Source organism: Strigops habroptila, chromosome 8 (assembly GCF_004027225.2).
Source record: "Strigops habroptila isolate Jane chromosome 8, bStrHab1.2.pri, whole genome shotgun sequence".
In the NCBI taxonomy this organism is placed as follows: domain Eukaryota; kingdom Metazoa; phylum Chordata; class Aves; order Psittaciformes; family Psittacidae; genus Strigops; species Strigops habroptila.
In genome coordinates, this window is record NC_044284.2 from 5506385 (window position 1) to 5526067 (window position 19683).

A 19683-nucleotide genomic window follows, 5' to 3' on the forward strand; every position below is an offset into this window, starting at 1 on the left:
GCCACAGCAGGGACACCTCACACTGGAGCAGGTTGCTCCAAGCTCCTGTGTCCAATCTGGCCTTGAACACTGCCAGGGATGGGGCAGCCACAGCTTCTCTGGGCACCCTGTGCCAGCACCCCAGCACCCTCACAGGGAAGAACTTCTTCCTTATATCCAGCCTAAATCTCCCCTGTTTAAGTTTAAACCTCTCACCCCTTGTCCTATCACTACAGTCCCTGATGAAAAGTCCCTCTCTGGCACCCTCGTAGGCCCCCTTCAGATACTGGAAGGCGGCTCTGAGGTCTCCACGAACTGCTACTGAAGCAATTAAATATTTACACGGTAGATATGATCTATAACCTAAACAACCACCCCCCAAACCCCTCAGCCCGCCGCGGGCCTTGCTAACCCCGCAGTTTGGGACGCTGAGGGCACAGCAGCGTTACCCCCTGTCCCCCTTCCCCACGATTTTGGCGCGGTTCACGACCTTCCCTCAGGGGTAGTCCGCGCCTCAGGCGGTGACGTCGCACCCCCCAGCCAATGGCAGCCTCTGTTTACCGGGGTTCATTGCATATTCATGAGGGAGGCCCCGCGTCTGCCGCAGCGGCTCGGAGCGGGGGGGCGGAGCCAGGGCAAGCCACGCCCCCTTTCTCCCGCCGCCGCGGTGCGCATTAATGCTGAGCGCCGGCAGCCGCGGCCCGGCCGAGCCCTCCCTCCCGCCGGGCGCAGGCGGCGAGGATGAGCCAGAGAGACACCCTGGTGCACCTCTTCGCCGGCGGGTAGGTGACACCGCCCTCCCGCCCCTCTTCTTCCCTCAGGGGCTCCGCAGCGGAGCGGGACGCGCGGTGTTTGCAGCCCCGCGGCTCCCCCGCGCCCCGGCCTTACCGCTGTACACGGAAGCGGCTCCGGTGGGTTTTCCCGCCTCCCCTGCGCTGTGCGGGTCCTGCCCGCTGCTGGCGGCGGCCGCGGCCTGAACCGGCGCTGCCAGGCTGGTTGTGCGCGTTGCGGCCCAGGCCCGGGGGTGCTCCGGCTGCCCTGGGCCGCGCTGGGAGCCTGAGGCGGTGCCTGCCAGGCCCGGCCCCGCGTGTGGCTTTCGGTCACGGGCAAGGCGGAGGGGAACGGGGACCTTGGGGGAATGTTTGCCTCGCAAATAGCCCGTGTCCTCTGATCGCACGCCGGGAGTTCCACCGTTACTTGGCGTTTCTGTGGAGGAACATGCTGAGCTGTCCCCCACCGCATCGGGGAGGCTGCCCAAACGCGCCCGTCCCTTCACCAGTCCAGCAGGGAGGAGCTGGTAACGCTGGTGTGGACGGGCCGCTGTGTTACTTGAATGCGTTTCAACTCTGGTGTGTATTGGTTGTAGGTGTGGGGCTTGGCACGGTCATGGTGCCTTCTGCCCACGAAGGAAGAAGAAATCAGAGGGACAAATATAGCTAGAAGTAAAAATGTGGCCTTTGTAGCCTTGGTTAGGTTTGAGGTAACTCTGGTACCTTTGCAGGTGTTAGTCTGTCTTCATCTTGTTAAGCTTTGTAATGTTTGGGATGTGTGCGGTCCCATAGCATGTGGGTTCCTCCAGAAACACCTAGCTTAAAAGAGAAAGCTGGGGATCCTGTTTGGCTTAACTATGAAGGTGTATCTGGGTAATGAGCGTGGCTGCGTGGAAGTGGGGGAATTGACAGACTGCATCCCATGAGAGCGCTTGAAGCTTGGATTTCCATTTGTGCTCCTCCTTGAAAAGTGAACTAACTGCATCTGGCTGGTGTGTTTGGCAGGGAAAAATCACATAGAGTTTACTCCGAGTAGGTCTGGGTGAGTTGGGTACACATGAGCACTTTCTCTGCTTCCAGCACATTTGAGTTATGCACCTGATGTAGGCTTATGTGGGTGCTTTTTCCACCCCCCTAATTTCTGGCGCTCTGTTTAAGAGGGAGTGATTGCGCAGCGGGAGGCCCAAGATGTACTAGTGTGTACTTATTCTTCAGCCTTCGTGTTACTGTAAACAGTAAAACAGAAAAGCAGTAGGAGGAGCGTTGCCTTGCTTATTGTAGCACTTGATAGCTCTGCGCAGCAGAGATAACTAGGCAGAATCGTATGTAATGATAGAGACAGGTTTATAAACCTGAAACTTAAGACCTGGTAAAGATTGCTCGGCTCAACTTGTTCATTCCTCATTTTTGCAGAGCTGTCTGATCTATGCTTAGCTGCTGGCCAGTTGGGTAATGGGTTATGCTGTGAGGAGAAGGCTGAACGCCGTTTCCTCTTGTGCCTGGCACATGTTTCCTGTGTCCTTAGTTCAGCAAAGCTAGGGGTGTATGTTTGGTCACATTTAGCAGTAGAAAAGTTACTTGAGGTCATCTCATGACTTCTTTAAAAGCATAGAGATCACTACAGGTCACCTGAGTGATCTCTAGTCCTCAGTGAAACTTAAAGAGAAAGGAAGGAGGCTTTGTTTTCCTTTATTTTCGCTGGAGACTGTATGGAAACAACGTGATTATCTCAATCTGCTGGCTTTTTGGGGTTTTCTTGTAATGTCTAAGTTCAGACTTCAGTTCCTATGTTCTGTAATGAAACTGTAACTGGTGATACTGCTGTTTTAGTAATGCAGGTGGGGCCATCCTGGGGTTTTTCTATAGCTGCCTGGGTTGTTTTATGACCCATTCAACAACTGTTAACTTGCAATACTTTATGCCGTTACAAGTTTATGTTGGGAGTTAGTGTCATATTTCTAATAATTTTTTTTCTCCTGCTTCCTTTTTTCCTATCTCTGTGTCTTTATCCCTTTCCAACAGGTCTGATAGACACTTTTGGCAGGACTGGCCATGGGGGCAGTGATGGTGAGGGAGTTACTCAGCAGTTACTACTTGCTTTGTTTTTCCTAAAGTAATTTGTACTTGGGTAGTTGTGTTTTTAGGAATCCCATCTCTGTTTCATAACTGCATGTTAACTGTAAATACAGCCAATATTTTGTGGTAGAAATATGAACTCTTAAGTCTAAAAAGAAAAAAATTAACATTCATTTTGAAATGGTTTTAATGTGGTTTCTAGGATCATCATTGAACTGGTGCTTTGCTTTGTGTGTTTTTCTAGAGGGGAAATATCATCTAAATGATTTGCTAGACTAGTTCATGCACTAGCCAGTGTAACAAGAAGTTACTACTTCATTTACATGTAACCCTTCTCCCATGCACTACTTGGACCTTCTTGTTTTTGTGAAAATAAGATATTCTATCAAGTTCTATATGTAAAAATAACAGCCATCACATTTAGAAGTACAAAATACATAGCGTGAGAAGAGTGTCACGTTACAGGAAATAATATGGGGAAAAAACAATCCTTTTAATAAAAAATAGTTACGAACTCGTAAGAACGCATTCCTTGAAGCAGATTTAATAGAATTTGTAAGCAGTTGATTCTGCGGAGTAACTTTATCACCTAAAGCATAGTTTTGTAGACTCTATTAAAACTGCCTCTGTGCAGTCTGTACCGAAGAGTACAGCATACCTGACGGAATCAATAGTGTACCTGAAGTTCAGGTTCATGCTGTGACACGTTTTGAAATCACTTAGCTCATGTTTTGTTGTGGTAGCCCTATTTGTCAGGGTCTGTTGAGGCAAACCAGGTAGTTACCACAGTTGCATTTGCTAATAGTATCTTGCCCTTGTGGGAGGAACTAGCTGGATCATGATAGAAAATCATGCTTCATGTGAAACTCTTAATTTTACTTTTACTTCTTCTGAACTACTTGTTTACATTGCACAGAACTCATTTCAGGAATTGAACTGTAGATTTTTTTTGGCATATCATCTGGTTTTCCATCTCCTAGTCAAATAGCAACTGTTGTCAGTGCAGACAGCATGTTAGTTGTATAGACTCAGGTGCTTTTATTCCAAACCAAGAAATACATTGAACATTCTGCATCTTTAAATTACAGTGTCTTGTGATTGAGATGTAGGCTTTAGATGAACATTTTAGTTCAAGTGTATTCAAGTGGGTTTTTTTGTTATTAGACTACTTAAAACAACAAAAAAAAAAAAGGAGCAGAAAGACCATAATGATTTGCTTTATAGAGAAGATTAATATGTTTTGGATTAATCTGCTTGCAATTATAGTTGGTACATCGAATGAAAATTCACGTGTTGGCTACAAAAATGATTTCCAGGTTTTCATCACTTGTTCTTCGTTGTCAGAAAGCTTATGACAGTATATCTGTATCATACAAACTTCCATCAGGGCATGGGAACTTAACCTGGGCTTTGTGTCCTCAGCAGAAGGAGGGATGGGTTTGGGTTAGGAGGTGCCCAGCTGCTTTTCTGAGTTCAAGTTTGGACAGTCTCAGGTTTACTTCTTAATTCTTTCTTTACTCTTGGTGTTTCTTGCAGAAATTTGGCTGTTTCCTGATTTAATAAGTGAGAGAGTATAGGGAGGAGTCTGTTTAATTATCCTGATTATAGAACTGTCTCAAATTGATCTGTAATTTCAAACTGATTGACAGAGTTTCTTACCAAATCCCTACAGTGGCTAAAATAGTTAAGACTCTGAAAATATATTGAAGACAAATGTTTGAATTCTTCAAGAAGATCAGACACTGTTGAAATGTTTCAAGTAAAGGTGAAAGACCCTTGGGTGTGTTGTTTTATTTTTTTTTTTAGATCTAAGGTTATATTAGTTAATAATGTGGCAGGTAGTTTGATGATGGGGACTTGTTTTGCTCGCTTTCAGAAAACAGCCACTTGGGCCATAACTGAATTGCCAAACACTTGGACCTTAGAAAACCCTCGACTCTAAAATACATTCCTGGCATAACCATGGATGTCTTTGAGGACCTGTTCTTCCTGTTATAAGGCATAAGGAGAAGATTACTACCTTCCTGTCCAAGCTTCAGGTTATTTTTGTGCTCAGATACACTTCTGTATGCAATAAGCCAGTGTTTGTTTAAAGCAGGGAGCAGCTTGGATTTTGCTCTATGAGGTTACCTAATTGCATGAAAATTGCTGTTGACACTCAGGAAACTGTAAAGTTGGTGTTTCTCGTATTTCCTTCTAGATGACTGATGCTTTCAGCTGTTTTTATTTCATGGAAATGTCATTGTAAATGTTTATTTACCCTGGTTCCTAATAAAAGCTGCTGCACATATTGGTGTTTGTTTTGGATAATGGAACCCAGTGATGCTTGTTCCCCTTGTGGTGTTTTTCCTCTTTTCACTTCTGGGTTTCTATGTGTCAGCACAGCAGGGGAGTTTTATTTTTACACTGATTATTAGAAATAGCAAGTTTGATCAGTATTTTTAGTTTAAGGATGTTAGCTTAACTTACGCTTCCTAAGTTTCAGGAAAGAAACGTAAGTGATGCATAAGGGGGTTAAAGGTTTCTGGCTGCCAGTACTTCTAGTAGTTATATTAATACTGAAGATAGAAAGGTGTATAATATAAAAGTTTAGCAGTGTAATAACAGGAAACCCCTGAAAATTCATGATTAATGAGATACAACTTTCCAGAATAATAAGAATGTACTAGTTAAAGCCCTTAAAAACCCTCAGAAGAAGGATACTTTATCTGTTGGTGTGAAAGTTAAGTCATATGTTGTGAGACAGCTCTGTGAAGTTGCTGATAGATTTGGGACCTGAGTTTGCAGTTAAATGGTAAAGAGATTACCGTCAAAGAGTTCTGTTTGCAAGTGGCTTGCATTTTGTTCCGTTTGACAGAGTTTTGAGCTCAGTTTTCTTGCAGTTTCTTTTGGCAGCCAGTATTTGCATGGAACTTTCATTTTCATACAGGAAAGAGAAACAGCTGGTAAAATACATGAATGAATGTAGACCCAAGATAACAGGGTCAAGGGTTATCTTTGAGTCTTTGAGACTGTGGTTACAAATCCTGTGAAAGGTGAGTCTGAGGCTAGTACTATTGCAGCCTTGTCTTTTATTTTATAAGATACATATTGATTTGAAGGAATAAAATTCTTGGCACTGACAGTTTCAGTTCTAGGTCAGCTGCCATTGGGAGTATTAATCTACTTTGAAGCATTCACAAACAGGCCAGTGGCCGAAGTTGAGACCCTTATCCATGCTAGAGGTGTCTCTGCTTTTACTTGAGGGGTGTAAGGTAATAGTAGAAGATACTCAACTATTCGGGACAAAGGCAGGGATTCCTTGGCAGACACCCTCAACTTGCAATAATAAAAGAAGGTGTTTTTGTGCAGTCATCTTTGGAAATAGAACCTGGGATTTGAATACTAGACAGGATTAGGTTTTTAAGCATGTGCTTCTTTCCTTGCAGTGTCTCACAAATAATACAAGATCTGGGAAAAAATGGTTGTCAGTACTGTATCTGTATTGCATTGCTAGCAGGGTTTAAAGCCCAAATAGTTCCAGGTTTGTTTTTGTTAATCCAGTGAGGTGATGGACTTCTAAATGCACTTCAGGGGTCAAATTAATGGTTGATTGGGGTTTTTTGTTTGATTTGTGGTAGCTTTTTTTCCTTAAGATTCTTCTATTCCAGAGGTGTCAAGTAGGCATCTCTGCCTAGTTTTAGAGTTAAGTTTGTTGCAATCCTGCAGATTAGATTCAGATGATACATGTTTCTGTATCTGTTTCACTGGCCACAATGTCTCTTGTGCCTTCTGGTACAGTTTAAGCTGCAGATTGAATTCTCTAACTTGACTGTGTTAATAGTGGGATTTTAATTTTCCTTTTTTACCAGTGTGTTTGTTCTTGTGGATTTATCTACTGATCTGTGCTCTTCTGCCCTGCAAAGTACTTGGGACGTAGAAGTGGGTTCTCATGCCCTTCTATGATCAGGTATTTCTGATGACAGTCATCCTTTTATGCACTTGGCAAAGCTGAAGAAGGCTTGTAGTAAAGATTGATTAGAGCCAGATGTCAAATTTAGGATAGGTAAGATGAGCAAGTTATCTTTTGAACAGCATGTATTAGAAACTGCTGTAAGCATTCAAACACAGGAGTCTCTCAAGTTTTGTCCTTCTTCACTTCCAATTTATACCCTGTCAGCAGGAGTGTATTTCTTACCTACTCGCTCTACCAGGTAAAACTCACCTAAATGTGGAGAAAAAGTTATATGTTGCCAAGTGCTCTCCCAAGTCCCAGTTTGTTGAGGCCTAGCATGTGTCTGGAGATGCTGAGGCCCAGAGTGGTTTAGGTAGTAGAAGTTTCATAAGCAGTTAACAAAATCCCACCTGTGTTATTGAGAAGAAATGTAACAGTTTTCTAATTCTTAGGGGATGCTTTTCCAAACTGTGCTACTTCCTAATTTGTGTTAAACTACAATTTATAAGATAAAACCCTTAATGTGAGCTGGTGAGGAGGATAGCAGGAGTGGTGGTGGCAATCTGCTATAGAACACATTGCTAAGCTGGAGCTGGTGGCTGGCTGTTAATGGCCTGCCAGGGCTCTGAGCACAAAGTAGCAGCAGTCTCTTTATCTCTCTCTCAGTATTTCTAGTAGTCTCTTAAATAAGTAAGGCCGGAAATCTATTTCTAAGTAAAATACACTGTCATTGATGGTGGTGACAGAGCTGCTGGCATGCTGCTTAGAAGTTGCTTATTTGTTCAGGGTGCATAGCTATTGAATGCTCCCTCTTCTTTGTTTTCCTACAAGCTATGTTTACTGACAGTTTCTCATAAACAAATTTTTGTAGAGCCTTGCAGTGTTTATCTTAAAGTTCAAGTGAATCAGTGTAGCTCCTGGGTTACGCTTTCATTCAGTGATTCAGCTCAAACTCAGTGGATCTTGTGACTACTGAGCAAGGTCTGGTTCCTCCACACTTTGAGACTTCTTTCACTCTAGTGAGGCTGCACCTCAAATCCTGTGTTCACTTCTGGGCTCCTCACTGCAAGAGAGACATTGAGGTGCTAGAGCAGGTCCAGAGAAGGGCAGGAGAGCTGGTGAAGAGTCTGGAGCACAAGTGTGATGAGGAACGGCTGAGGGACCTGGAGGGGTTTAGTCTGGAGACGAGAAGGCTCAGGGGGGACCTTATCACTCTACAACTGCCTGGCAGGAGGATGGAGAGAGGTGGGTGTCAGCCTCTTCTTCCAAGGACAATACGACAAGAGGAAGTGGCCTCAAGTTGCAGCAGAGGAGGATTAGGTTGGATCTTAGGATAAATTCATTCATGGAAAGGATTGTCAAGCACTGGAACAGGCTGCCCAGGGAAGTGGTGGAGTCACCACCCCTGGACATTTAGATGTGGCACTTACAGACATGGTTTAGTGGTGGATTTGGCAGTGCTGGGTTAACAGTTGGACTCAGTGGTCTTAAAGGTGTTTACCAACCTAAATGATTCTATGCTTTTTCTGTTATATGGGGCTTTTTGAGGGCTGCGAGAATGAGGTATTACATTTTGACAGAAATGGGGATTTTTTGCAAAGGCTTGTGAGCAGCTCAGAACCACATAGCACTGTAAAACTTCTCTGCTTTCTTAATTGTGAAGTAGCAATTTAAGAGCTTGAAGATAGAGGAGAATTTTAATCCAATCTATCGATACTTGGTGGAAAACATTCGAAGTATTCTCAGGTTCAGCTGAGACACCTGAAACTGCTTAAAGAAAAAACAGCCAAGCAAACCACACAACAACACAACAGTAAAACTACCAAGAGTGCTGATTACTAGAAATGACATGACTGGCAGATTGTGGTGCAGGTAAAGGGTGCACAGGTCCCAAAGGAAGGCAGGTGATCTGCTGCTTCCTTCTGATGCATGTAAAAATAGTGCTGGCAGCTGCTACGTCAGCTGGTTATCACTGAACGACACTTGCTGTAGGCAGATGTAAAACCAAGCAGCACTGAGTGGCTGTATGTCTGCCCTCTTCCCCAGTAATGGAGCTGAATGCAGTGTTTAACCCATCCACAGTGAATGTCTGATAGAATGCTGTTACAGTTGGGCATCCCTTGTGGTGACTCGGGTGCGATGCAGGGGAACATGCAGGATACAAGCTCCAGGTCAATGTTAATCTTCAACTCTGGAAAATTTTTCCAGTGCGATGTAGCTGTGGAGCCAGTACCATTAAAGGCTCCAAATTCCAAGCCCTGTTGGAGAATGTAGGCCAAGGTTTCGTTTTCTTTTTCCTCTTCCTTTCTTCTCCCTTCTATAGTATTTATCTCATTCGTACAAACCATATCATGTTCTTTCTCTCGCTATTACTGTGATTGAAAACAAGCCATCATGTAACCTGTCCAAAATCAAATGTAGAACGATCTTAGAGTAGACTCAAGGACCAGAAACAAAGGGTTGCAAGGAAGGAAATGAACTCTAAAGCCAGCTTCCTACCTGGGCTGCCCAGGCATGTTACCATACAGCAGTGTCTGCTTTGAACTGCAGGAAACACAGGATCTTGCTGTCTATCTTGAAGATGCTCAAGCTCTAAAGCTCCATGTCAAGTTTTTTTGAGGGCTGGCCTACCTGTGCTTCTTGTGGTAGTGTTCCTGTCAACAACATGTTACAGGCGCCTACTGCTTCCAACGCTTCCTAAAATAAATATTAGCACATGGAGCCTGTCTCTTTCTGCAACTCTTATTTTAAAAAGTCTATTTGTAGCTGAGCATTAGGAGAGTAAAAACAAATAGCTCATTCAGAGATGTTTAAACGTGCTACTCTAAAAGCTGTGTCGGTAGCACACACTGGAACACTGTCTTCCATCTTCCTGTGAAAACACCTTTTCCCAGGCTGACAAATGTAATTTGTTTCATTGATTAGAACTTGGAAGAGAGTATGCTTCAGTCTAATGTTGGAGTTAAGGGTGGGACAAGATGCCTTTAGGCTTAGTAATAGGATACCTCTAGGTCACTAGGTTTAAATGGAGCATTAAGTGAACATCAGACACTAACCTACATTGCAGCTGTTTGGTACGGTCAGTTCAGTTCATACAGAGCTTTTAGGATGCAGTGTGTGCAGGTTAAGCCTTTCATGTTACAGCAAAAAAGCTGATAACTATCATGTCAGAGTCAAACACCAGCTCTTGTTACTGCATCAGAGAAGTGAATGTTGGGCCCTTTGAATGTAGTACAAACTGTATTTGTGCATTAGTGGATTTCAGACTGAGCTGTTAGTAGCATTAATTAATACCTGAATCCAAGTCTGGGTTTGGTGGGCCTCTTTTTTGGTTATTTTTGGTTATGGGTTTTGTTTGTTTGTTTTAAAGGGTGCTTATAGTGTCCTGGTCATAGTTTTAAGAAGGTATTTTGCAAAGTTAAGAATACATTAAAAGATTCAAGGGAAGCGTTTTTTTTTTTGTAATGGTAATGTCAAGGGATTTGGGGTTGTCGTTTGGAAACAGAATGTGTAGATTTGATATTTTCCTCTCAGGCTGTATGTGATGCAGTTAAGCAGATAGGAATGTAGTTATTAATAAATCAGTTATGAATAAGCACCAGAAGAATCCTCTGAGCAGAGCTGCTAAAAAGCATCAGGTTCCTGGCTGTGTTCTGCTCCAGCACAATAGGAGTAGCTCCAATGTCAGCACAAGTGATGCACAGTTTGCCTTGGCTTGCTCACAGAAACAAGTGGTGGACTGAAGCAAGATCTGCAAGTCTTGACCTGGTCAGCCACTAAAGGTCTTCTGCCTTCCTAGGTTCTACTCTACAGTATCTAGTCTGTCTTGCTGTAATGGGCAGAACTCGGGAAACGCTTAGAATCATTGCTTTCATGGTACAATGCCCAAAGTACAAATGGAGTTTCAAAGATGTTTTCATAAGTGTCTTAATTCTGTTCAATTGCCACAATTTTTACCAGGTTTTACATGTAGCCGTGTATGCATAGTGCATATATATATTTTTTTTTTTTCCCACCCATAAGGATTTTTGGCACCTTATTTGTGGTCAGGAGCACACTAAACATTAAAAAAAAAAAAAAAGTTAAATTTTACCATAAGGAGTTAAACATTTCAGATGCTGAGCTACTTTCCAGAACTGATTCGAACAGCATGTACTGAAGACTGTGCACTTTCGCTACTTTGGGAAACTTTGTCTGTTTAAATTTTCACTCCCAAGTTATGGAGTTAACAAACTGACTTAACAGTTTACTTGCCTTCAAGGGCAAATAACTGCAGCATTGTCATGCATGTTCCATTGTTGCTTCACTTCTTGCAGTTTGACTGTGTTGAGTATAATGTTAATTATATGTGAATGTATCCTTCAGTTTCTTTGCAATTAAGAATGTGACAATCCTCTTTGCTCTGCAGATGTGGAGGTACTGTTGGTGCAATTCTGACATGTCCACTGGAAGTTGTGAAAACACGATTGCAGTCCTCCTCTGTGACTCTCTACATCTCTGAAGTCCATCTCAACACTGTGAATGGTGCTAGCGTCAATCGAGTAACTAGAGTTTCTCCTGGGCCTCTCCATTGTTTGAAGTGAGTGTACATGTTGCTAGGTTTTGGTTACGTTGGGGAGGAAGGAGGTGTGTTGGACAAATCTCTATGAAAGATTCAGGCTCTCATGTCTGTCATGATGCTGCCATGAGATGACTTTCCTTTCTTTGCTTTTTAACTGTAATTAAGTTTCACATTTCACTCTTGTGAATGTCCTTCATGCTTGAGTTTGTACTTGGAATTAGCCAAAGCATGTATACCCTGTACAATCCACAGCTCTAAACTGTGTTCCCAGAACTTAGTAGCAATGCTGTAATGCTTAAGTGCCAGACTATTTTAATCCTGAAAAAGTGTTAGTATAAGACTTTTTAAACTGTTTTGCATCCAAATCATAGATGTTGCTGAATATGGGGGCATGAAGCCCTATGAGAATTAACTCAGCTTCTTAGTCTGTCGCAACTTTCACCACTCCATACTCTTCCTGCCTTTCAGGACCTTCTGGTGGATGTGTGGCTAGTAATAGGCCAGATTTTGCCATGATCTGGAATGCTTTGTTCACATAGCACCCCACTGAACGGGGACTGCCTTTCCTCCCACTGCTACCACTGCTTCTGATGTTCAGTGGTCAGCAGGAAAGTTGTATGGCCACAGTTAAACTGCTTGTACAGACCGCAGGCAGGGTTCACTTCATTCTGGGAAACTCAAACTAGCCAGTTATGGGAAGGTACCTTCAGTATTTGAGGATAAGGGGAGTTTTCCTTCAGAAAGGACCTGCTACTGCTTCTTGCATTAGAAAGAATTTGATAAGACTTGGATCAGCTATCTTCTGTCCCCAGTTAATCAGTGATAAGTAGTTTGTAGAGAGCAAATTTGGGATGAGGTAGGGGTAGTCCATGATGAACTTCATTAGTAGGGCTTGTTTGTTAGTTGGTTTTCTGTTTGTTTTATGTCTGCTTTTTAAACATGTTTGTTTATCTGTGATACCAGAATGTGTATCTTCTGCTGCTTTTGTTCTTTGCTTAGATGTGTTTTCTTCCAGGTCAGTATCAAACAACTAAGATGCCAAGTAACTTTTCTGGGTTTCAGGTTCTTTAAATATAGTAAATATATAAAAATCCCAAATGACATGGCAATGGGCTGGGGGGGAGAAAAAAAGTAGGTGCAGGCGTAATTATTCTTGGTTAAGAGACTAGGGCTGGTTAGTGGGGAAATCAAACTGGATCCATCTGTCAGTCTCATGCTTTTAGTGTCACTTAATATTTTCTGACTTGTAGTTGTCAGGGTTTGGTTGTCTCTTCTCATGTGAAATTCAGTGCACTGCTTCAGGGCTCACCGTACTCAGTCTAAAAGCAGGGTGGATCAGGCACATAATGTCAAATTTGAGTTAACCGAATACTGTGGAATCGTTTCTGCATCTTCAGCCTCAACAGAGGTGACTTCAAAGGCATCTCTGTCAGGAAATAAACTCAGAACTGGTACAGGTGATTGCATTCTCTGGCAACAAAAGCGAATTCCCTTATTAAATATCTGTGGTGAATATCATATTGCAGATGCATTTCATAACTAACCTTGCTCAGTATAAACCGGAGATCTTGATAATGGCAATCTGACCGGCCTCCCAAAGCAGGCTTCGCCATGTGACACAAGCAGGTCAGCTGAGGCCTTACAGAGCATTTCTGCTGCTCTTCCAACCATGGGTTTCCCGTTTACTGCTATCAAGAAAGAGCTCAGGCTCTGGGATCTGCTCTTTAATGCAGGAAGTTTGTGTCTTATTTTTAGTGTAGACTCTGAAACTCCTGCAGTTGGTGTCTGTGAAGTAGTTAATTTTTAACTTTAAATCTGGTTATAAAGCAATTGCTATAGCAATTTGCAGTAATGGGATGCAGATAGTCTTTGTTTCTCCTCCAGTGTCCTGCCATGCTTCCTAAAATACCCTGTCTGATTAGCATCTAGATGGTTGGACATGATTGGTTTTACTAAAACTGCGTATTAATGGGTATCCTCTTACTGTGCCAGTGTACCTAGCTGTATAATGGTTTTCAACTCTAAAAACTACAGTTACATGGGAAAGGTATTCCAAACACTTAAGTACTAGTAATGCTCGTTTGAGGTCTCAATTCACTGCTCATATCCCTGTGTTTCTCTGTAAATCCCACAAAGATGGAAGGTGACAACCCCTTCCCAGCCAAGCAGTCTGTGTTTATAGTGGACCTGGTAACACAAGATGTCACAGCCACAGTACAGCCCTAACTCTTCACATGGGTTACAGTCCTTTTTCAGCTAATCTCCAACTTAAATGAGCTACCTTGCCTGAGGAGGTGAGGATTGTCCTTCCTGGAATGAGTCGAAAAGGAAAATCCACTGGCTGCACAGACCAGCAACATGCTCAACCAGTACTTGAGTAGGAGCATGCAAGCAGCAGTTCAGAACTGATAGGGGGAAATCCCTGCCAGCCTCAAGGAAGGGCTGCTTCTCACATGGGAGCTTCCTGTTTCCTTTTACTGTAGTCAAAATAATCACTGTAACTTACAGAAACAATAAAGCTAAGAATGGGCTCCTAGGTGAATGCTTAGTGGACTTCAATCTTTCATGGGGATGGGGAAGGCAGGATTTTGTATCTGAAGGGCTGCTTTCCTCTAACTTGTGACATGTAACTTAGTTAGGAGTCTTGTAGAATCAAACCAGGGTAACACATGCAAAGCCATGTTGAGGTTTTTGTCTTATTGAGAAGAGTAGATGATAGATTGCTCAGCCAGGGACATCTTTTGCATGGTAAGCATAGAGCTAACATCTTCCTGAGCTGCTCTCAGAAGGCGTATGACTTGCTGTAAGTTAACCTTCTTAAGTTGTTCTCCTCTTCTCCTCTCTTGCTCTTCACCCCCTGTCCCTCCCACCCAAAAAAGTTCCTGAGTGTTGGAAGCTAAGAGGTGATGCAAGGAATGTAGACTAGAGTCAAATATTTTTGTCTCCTGGACAGTCTATAACCTACAGGAATGTGAACATTGCCATGCTTAGTACTTTTCCTTGATAAAAGGACACTTTCTTTAACTTCCTAATAACAGATAAGCTATCCATGTACGTTTGTGTTCCTGTTTTTGAGGTATTGACATAAGGCTTTACTTCTGCATTTAGTTCCTGTATTTCTATGGCATGTCAAGCAATAATGGAATTTTATTTTATGCCAGTTGTAGGAAATGACTAATTTTTGTGGCCAGCACTGCATTGTCAGCTATTGTGAAATGCTTACACAGAGTAAAGCTCAAATGATGTAGTTCTGGTGCTCGGTGCATTCCTTAACTTTGATGTGAATGTTACGGTATTGTCACTTTTTTGTTTTCTAGGATGATCTTGCAAAAGGAAGGTCCTCGTTCCCTGTTCAGAGGGCTGGGTCCTAATCTAGTAGGTGTTGCTCCTTCCAGGTAAGTACAAATGTGTAGAGTGAATAAAATAACGGATGAAATTTAGGTTGTTGTACATTAAGGGATTTAAGGTTTATTTGAAGCAAGTTTTGCATCTGCAGTTGTAAATACTGAAGAGCAAATAACCTTTGGTTGCTGGGGTAATTTTGTCTGAGAACTGGAGCCATTCATGTATTCTACAGCTCTGGTCCCGCATCCCTGCCCTAAGTGTCTCAGCATTTACTATCCTACGTGCTAGTAGAATACTTAGTGTTGTGTACTATCCCTTAAGCAGAGTTTTGTTTAGTTAAGGAGAGAAATGCTTAAGGAGTTGCATGAGGTTTTGTTCTTCAATTGACTTAGTCCCCTGCTTTTTTTGTCTGAAGAGGAGACATTCCTGTCTCCTGCACACCCAGTTAGAGAATATCTTAACTTCTCTGGTTTAAGGTCTTCAGATGCTTCTGGAAAACTTTATTAAACTGGACTTAGCATTCAGCATTGATCTGTCTTCTACCTGAATCTGACAGATGAGATGGTGTTCTGTAGATCTTCCACATGAGTAAGAGGAAAACATAATTCAGGAATTGGAGTACTTTTAGCAGAGTTTTTAAGGAATTGGGAATACCTAGGGTATTTTCTGATCATTAATTTGGCATTGCTGTTTGGAGAAGCTGAATTAATTCCAGTAGCTTTCTTTGTTCTTGACACCTGTGGGGTATCAACACTTCCTAATCTGAAGAGCCTACACTCTTGATAGTCCAATCTGGTCTGAACGTTCAGCTTTGATATGACTTAAACAGCTATTTTTATAGAGCAAAGGGTTCAATTTTATAAGTGACTGTCCTCAAAGAAAAATATCCTCAATTGCAGAAAAACTATTTATTTTCAGTATATTTAATGTTAAATCTCCTATTTCCCTTCCCTTCTTCCCCCAGGTGAAATACTTTGTCTATCCTGTCCTATTCCATCCCCCCCCATGCCATACTAAAAAACTCAACTTGATTTACTATGTGAAGTCTTATAAATAAGCACATCGTCATGCCCCTCTGGCTGACCCAGTCTTCATCCAGTACTTAATTTCAATTAAGCATTAGCTAAATGGATTTAGCAGCAGCTCTTTGTTTAAATAAGCCATAGAGAAGCATGTTTCGTAACATCCAGTATGCTTAACTGAGTTCAGATTCCATTCTGGAAATTACACCCATGAAGTAAGCACTTCATCTTTTTTTATAATGAAGAAAAACATGTTTGCACAGCTGATGAGGTTAATGTTCTGTTCCTGAAAACTGGCATGTTTATTTCTTCTCTTGTAGAAGGGTGGTTAAGTTAAAAAAACAAGCTTAAATATGAGTTTTAGATGTGTTTAAAGTAAGAAGTTTTTTAGATTTTCTTGTAGTGCAATTGGAGAAAAAAAATCTGTCTATTCTAAGTACAGAACTAAAGAGCATTTAAAATATAAATATTTATAACCATAAGTTATAAAGTATAACCACAAGTTTATCCATATTTACATCGTACATGCTAGAATAATATTATAAATATTTAAGTGTACTTTTTGGTTTAAAAAAAATAGCTACATGATAGTTCGCTTGAAATTGTAGTGGTATTGAGATGAGTTTAGGTGCATTAGAACAAATTTGATCTGTTACTACAGAAATACAGAATACTGTAACTTCATGTCTCACTTCAGCAGTGTTTTGCATCTCTAGCTAAACTTCCTGGTGCCACAGCCATCCCTGCCGTATTTCTAATCATCTGTCCTTCCCCTCACTAATTGTTAATTGGAGCTATTGTGGAAGAAGAAATTGTCAAGTGTGATGTTGGGGTAGTTTTCCCATTCTTAGGATAGTCACACTACTCTGCAAGAGCTGTTTCTTATTGTTTTTTACTGAGGAAGTAAGACTTGGACAAAGATCATCTAGAGTTAGTGAAGCTGATGGCACTGCTTGTTAAGGGTATTAGATGCATAAAATGAACATAACTTTGATTTTGTTCTAATTTCAGAGCAATATATTTTGCTGCCTACTCAAACTGCAAGGAAAAGTTGAACAGTATTTTCAATCCAGATTCTACGCAGGTACACATGATTTCAGCTGGTGTGGCAGGTAAGGATCTGTAACTTTTTAGCTTCATTCTAGAGCCATATCTACAAATCAGAGATGGCAATAAATGTGGAAAAAAGACAACAGAAAATGTTCTGTGATGGAGTGCTCTCTTTGTGTAGTGGTTACCTTCTTTGGCCTCTGGAGAGTATGTGCATGAAAGTTAGCAGTTAGTGTTAATGCACATCTTTGTGTGTGTGAATGGTCTTTCCTAGGAAAGCTTGCATGCCTGCTTCTTCAATTGTAAGTTTCTGACATGTAAAATGAAAGCTTTCAAAACAGTAACTTTTTGCTCTGCAAGTTGAAAACATTGTTTGCAGTGAACTTGAGTTTAATGCTTCATGATCTGTTTCTTTTACCATCGCTTGGTTACAGCTTTGTATATCTGACTTATTTTTGTCCTTCCGAAATATGCCAGCAGGTATTTGTATAAATGATATTTAACACTCTCTGCCCCCTCCGCCTTTGTTCAAATACCAGTCTGTGTGAAGTTTGCTCTGCCACTAAAGTGACATGTAAGAGCAGATTTCTGTAGCTTTTATATATTTTCATCTCTGGAAATAAATTTTTATTTTATATCCACAGTGTAACTTTGGTATATTTTAGCAGCTACCAGTATTTGTTGTTTGATTTGTGTGGTCTGTGCTTTGAGATCAATAACAAGGGAAGTTAAAGGCAACTGAGCTGGAGCTATGGTCATGGACTTGTGCTGGGGCAATCAGAACTTGGGCTGGCAACGCTTCACCTATTGTTGCCTATGTCTTTTCTACCCAAAACGAAATGTTCAGAAGTGTGTTTTTTTTTTTTTCTTCTGAATAGGCCGTAGACACTTGACAGGTGAATTCTGACAATGTTATGGTAGCCTGTTGAAATTTCTAATGCCTGTCATATTTTACAACCAGTGAGTATCAGCAATCTGGAATGGACTGCCTAAGGTGATGCCAGAATAATTAATAGGGTTAGATTTCTATTTAATACTTGCTAATAATCTGGCACAAGAAAAAGTTGTATAGATGGAAAATTTAAGTGACATGAGCATTAGTGTGTTATTTAAAGCTGATCTCTAGCACATGAGAAATGCGATGACAGTTTTTAGTCTTCTTGGAGATGAGAGCAGTTTTGTCTTAAGTGGGCAAAGTCAAGTGCTCATATGATGCAGTATTTTTCTTATCACCTGGAAATGTGTTTTGTTTGTAGGTGAACAACATGGGGAATGGGATGGAAGGGGATTTCAGGAAAAGTTCATCCTAACCAATTAATTGCGCCAAGAAAACTGAATTGCCTTCCGTTCTTCAAGGGGATAAAACATGTCTTTAAATTCAGGGGGCTGAGGGGAAGTATGGGTAAGAGAAACAAGTCTATCCTCAGCTGGAGACAAGTTGTGTAGTAACTCATGCAGTTACTACACAGACAAATGAATGTTCAGAGTATTCCTAATCTTTGGAAGCTATTGGCCTCATTCTGTAATGAAAAGAACATGTATGGAGATGTGCTGTAGTGACTTCTCCTAAGTGCTTGCAGATGCAGATTGTAGTTTGTCAAGGCGTTCTGTATCTGCTTATTAACTTGTTTCTCTTCCAGAAGGTTGGTATTATGCATTGGTACTTATGACTGCAGGAGACTGGGGTAAATGTATTTCAGCCTTAATTGCTGTTTGCCTTTTTTACGTATGGATACAAGTTTTAATATTGAATAACTGTTGTGGCTGTTATCCTTCTCACACTTAGCTAGTTCTGCAGTTGTATCTCTAAACCACATAGCCACTGAAACTGAATGCCAAGTGCAGGTACACACAACAGGTCACAACTTTGTTTCTCTCTTGTGATGTCCTGGCACTGTACACTACAGACATTCTCTGGAAGACCTTTAAAAGAAGGTTCTTTGATGAATAATTTCTCAATACTCAGTATTGGCAGTATTCAGATTTATGTGAGAAGTGACTGTAGTTAAAATTAACAGTGCTTTCATGGGAACATGCTAACCTTGTTTTTGTAATTCTAATATATTTCAGAAAATGCACTTAAACCAGCTTTTAACAGTTTTACCTGCAAGGTTTGTATTTCTATATGATGCGAATCAGCTTATGGAAGTGGCAAAATAACAGGGACAAGGTTGTACTTGAGCTCTGAACTGGTTGACTTAAACAGGTTAAGACAGAAGATCACCATAATATTTGCTTTGGAACTTCAGATTTCAAAAGTGGCAAAGTGGATAAACAATTCTAATAATGAGCAAAAAATAATCAGTATTGGTTTTTTTCTTTTGCAGCTGCCATTGGTTTCAATAAGGAGTTGAGTAACTCAGTCTTAAATAAGGGTGGTGGGTTGTTTTGGTTTGGATATGACCTTTCTGTTTCATACAGGCTTCTAATACCCATTGAGCATCAGGTGGGGTTTGCACTTACAAAGCTTTTCCTGTAGGTAGCAAAATAAAATAATGGTGCAAAAATACAATTAAAATCTGCAACTTTGATAAAACAGTGACTACTCTAAGTAGTGAACTGTAGTCAACTTTAAATACTGTTTCTCTGTATTGTATTTTAATCCATAAGTGTTTCAGGCTGGACTGTGGTCCTTGGTAAATAAGGATTATTTTATGCACGTGGCAATTCTGGGAGTGAGAAGCTGAGGTATGGTATTCTAACCATTTTTGTCTGGGTTTAGGCATGAATTTTCCTTCTCAAGATAAAACATTGTTGGTTTTATTAAGATTTTTTTTTAATAAGTTTGTTTTATCCCAAGGAGGATGAATTATGCTGCATATTAGTAACTGATGCCTTATGCAATTAGAAATGTGTTTCTCTTGCTGTGTGTTAGCTTCTAGGATATAATTCATATCACCTTCATACCCAAAATAGCTGTGTATTGATACGAAGCAATCTTTTTTG

General features: G+C 41.3%; 1 protein-coding gene across 3 annotated transcripts in view; it reads left to right on the plus strand.

Moving 5' to 3' along the window:
• Positions 1 to 587: 587 nt before the first annotated feature.
• Positions 588 to 19683, plus strand: part of SLC25A36 (solute carrier family 25 member 36) — a 32169-nt gene continuing 13073 nt past the window's right edge. Inside the window, exons 1-4 of one of the 3 annotated variants that reach the window (XR_003992945.1) lie at positions 588 to 761; positions 11168 to 11338; positions 14638 to 14715; positions 16699 to 16799. Coding sequence is in view for 2 of the 3 variants with exons in the window: in XM_030496482.1 (XP_030352342.1) it covers positions 8845 to 9029; positions 11168 to 11338; positions 14638 to 14715; positions 16699 to 16799 (535 nt within the window). In the remaining variant the exon portion in view is untranslated. Of the gene's footprint in view, positions 762 to 8535; positions 9030 to 11167; positions 11339 to 14637; positions 14716 to 16698; positions 16800 to 19683 lie in introns of those variants that run through there. The other 2 variants (XM_030496483.1, XM_030496482.1) reach the window with 2 other exon arrangements.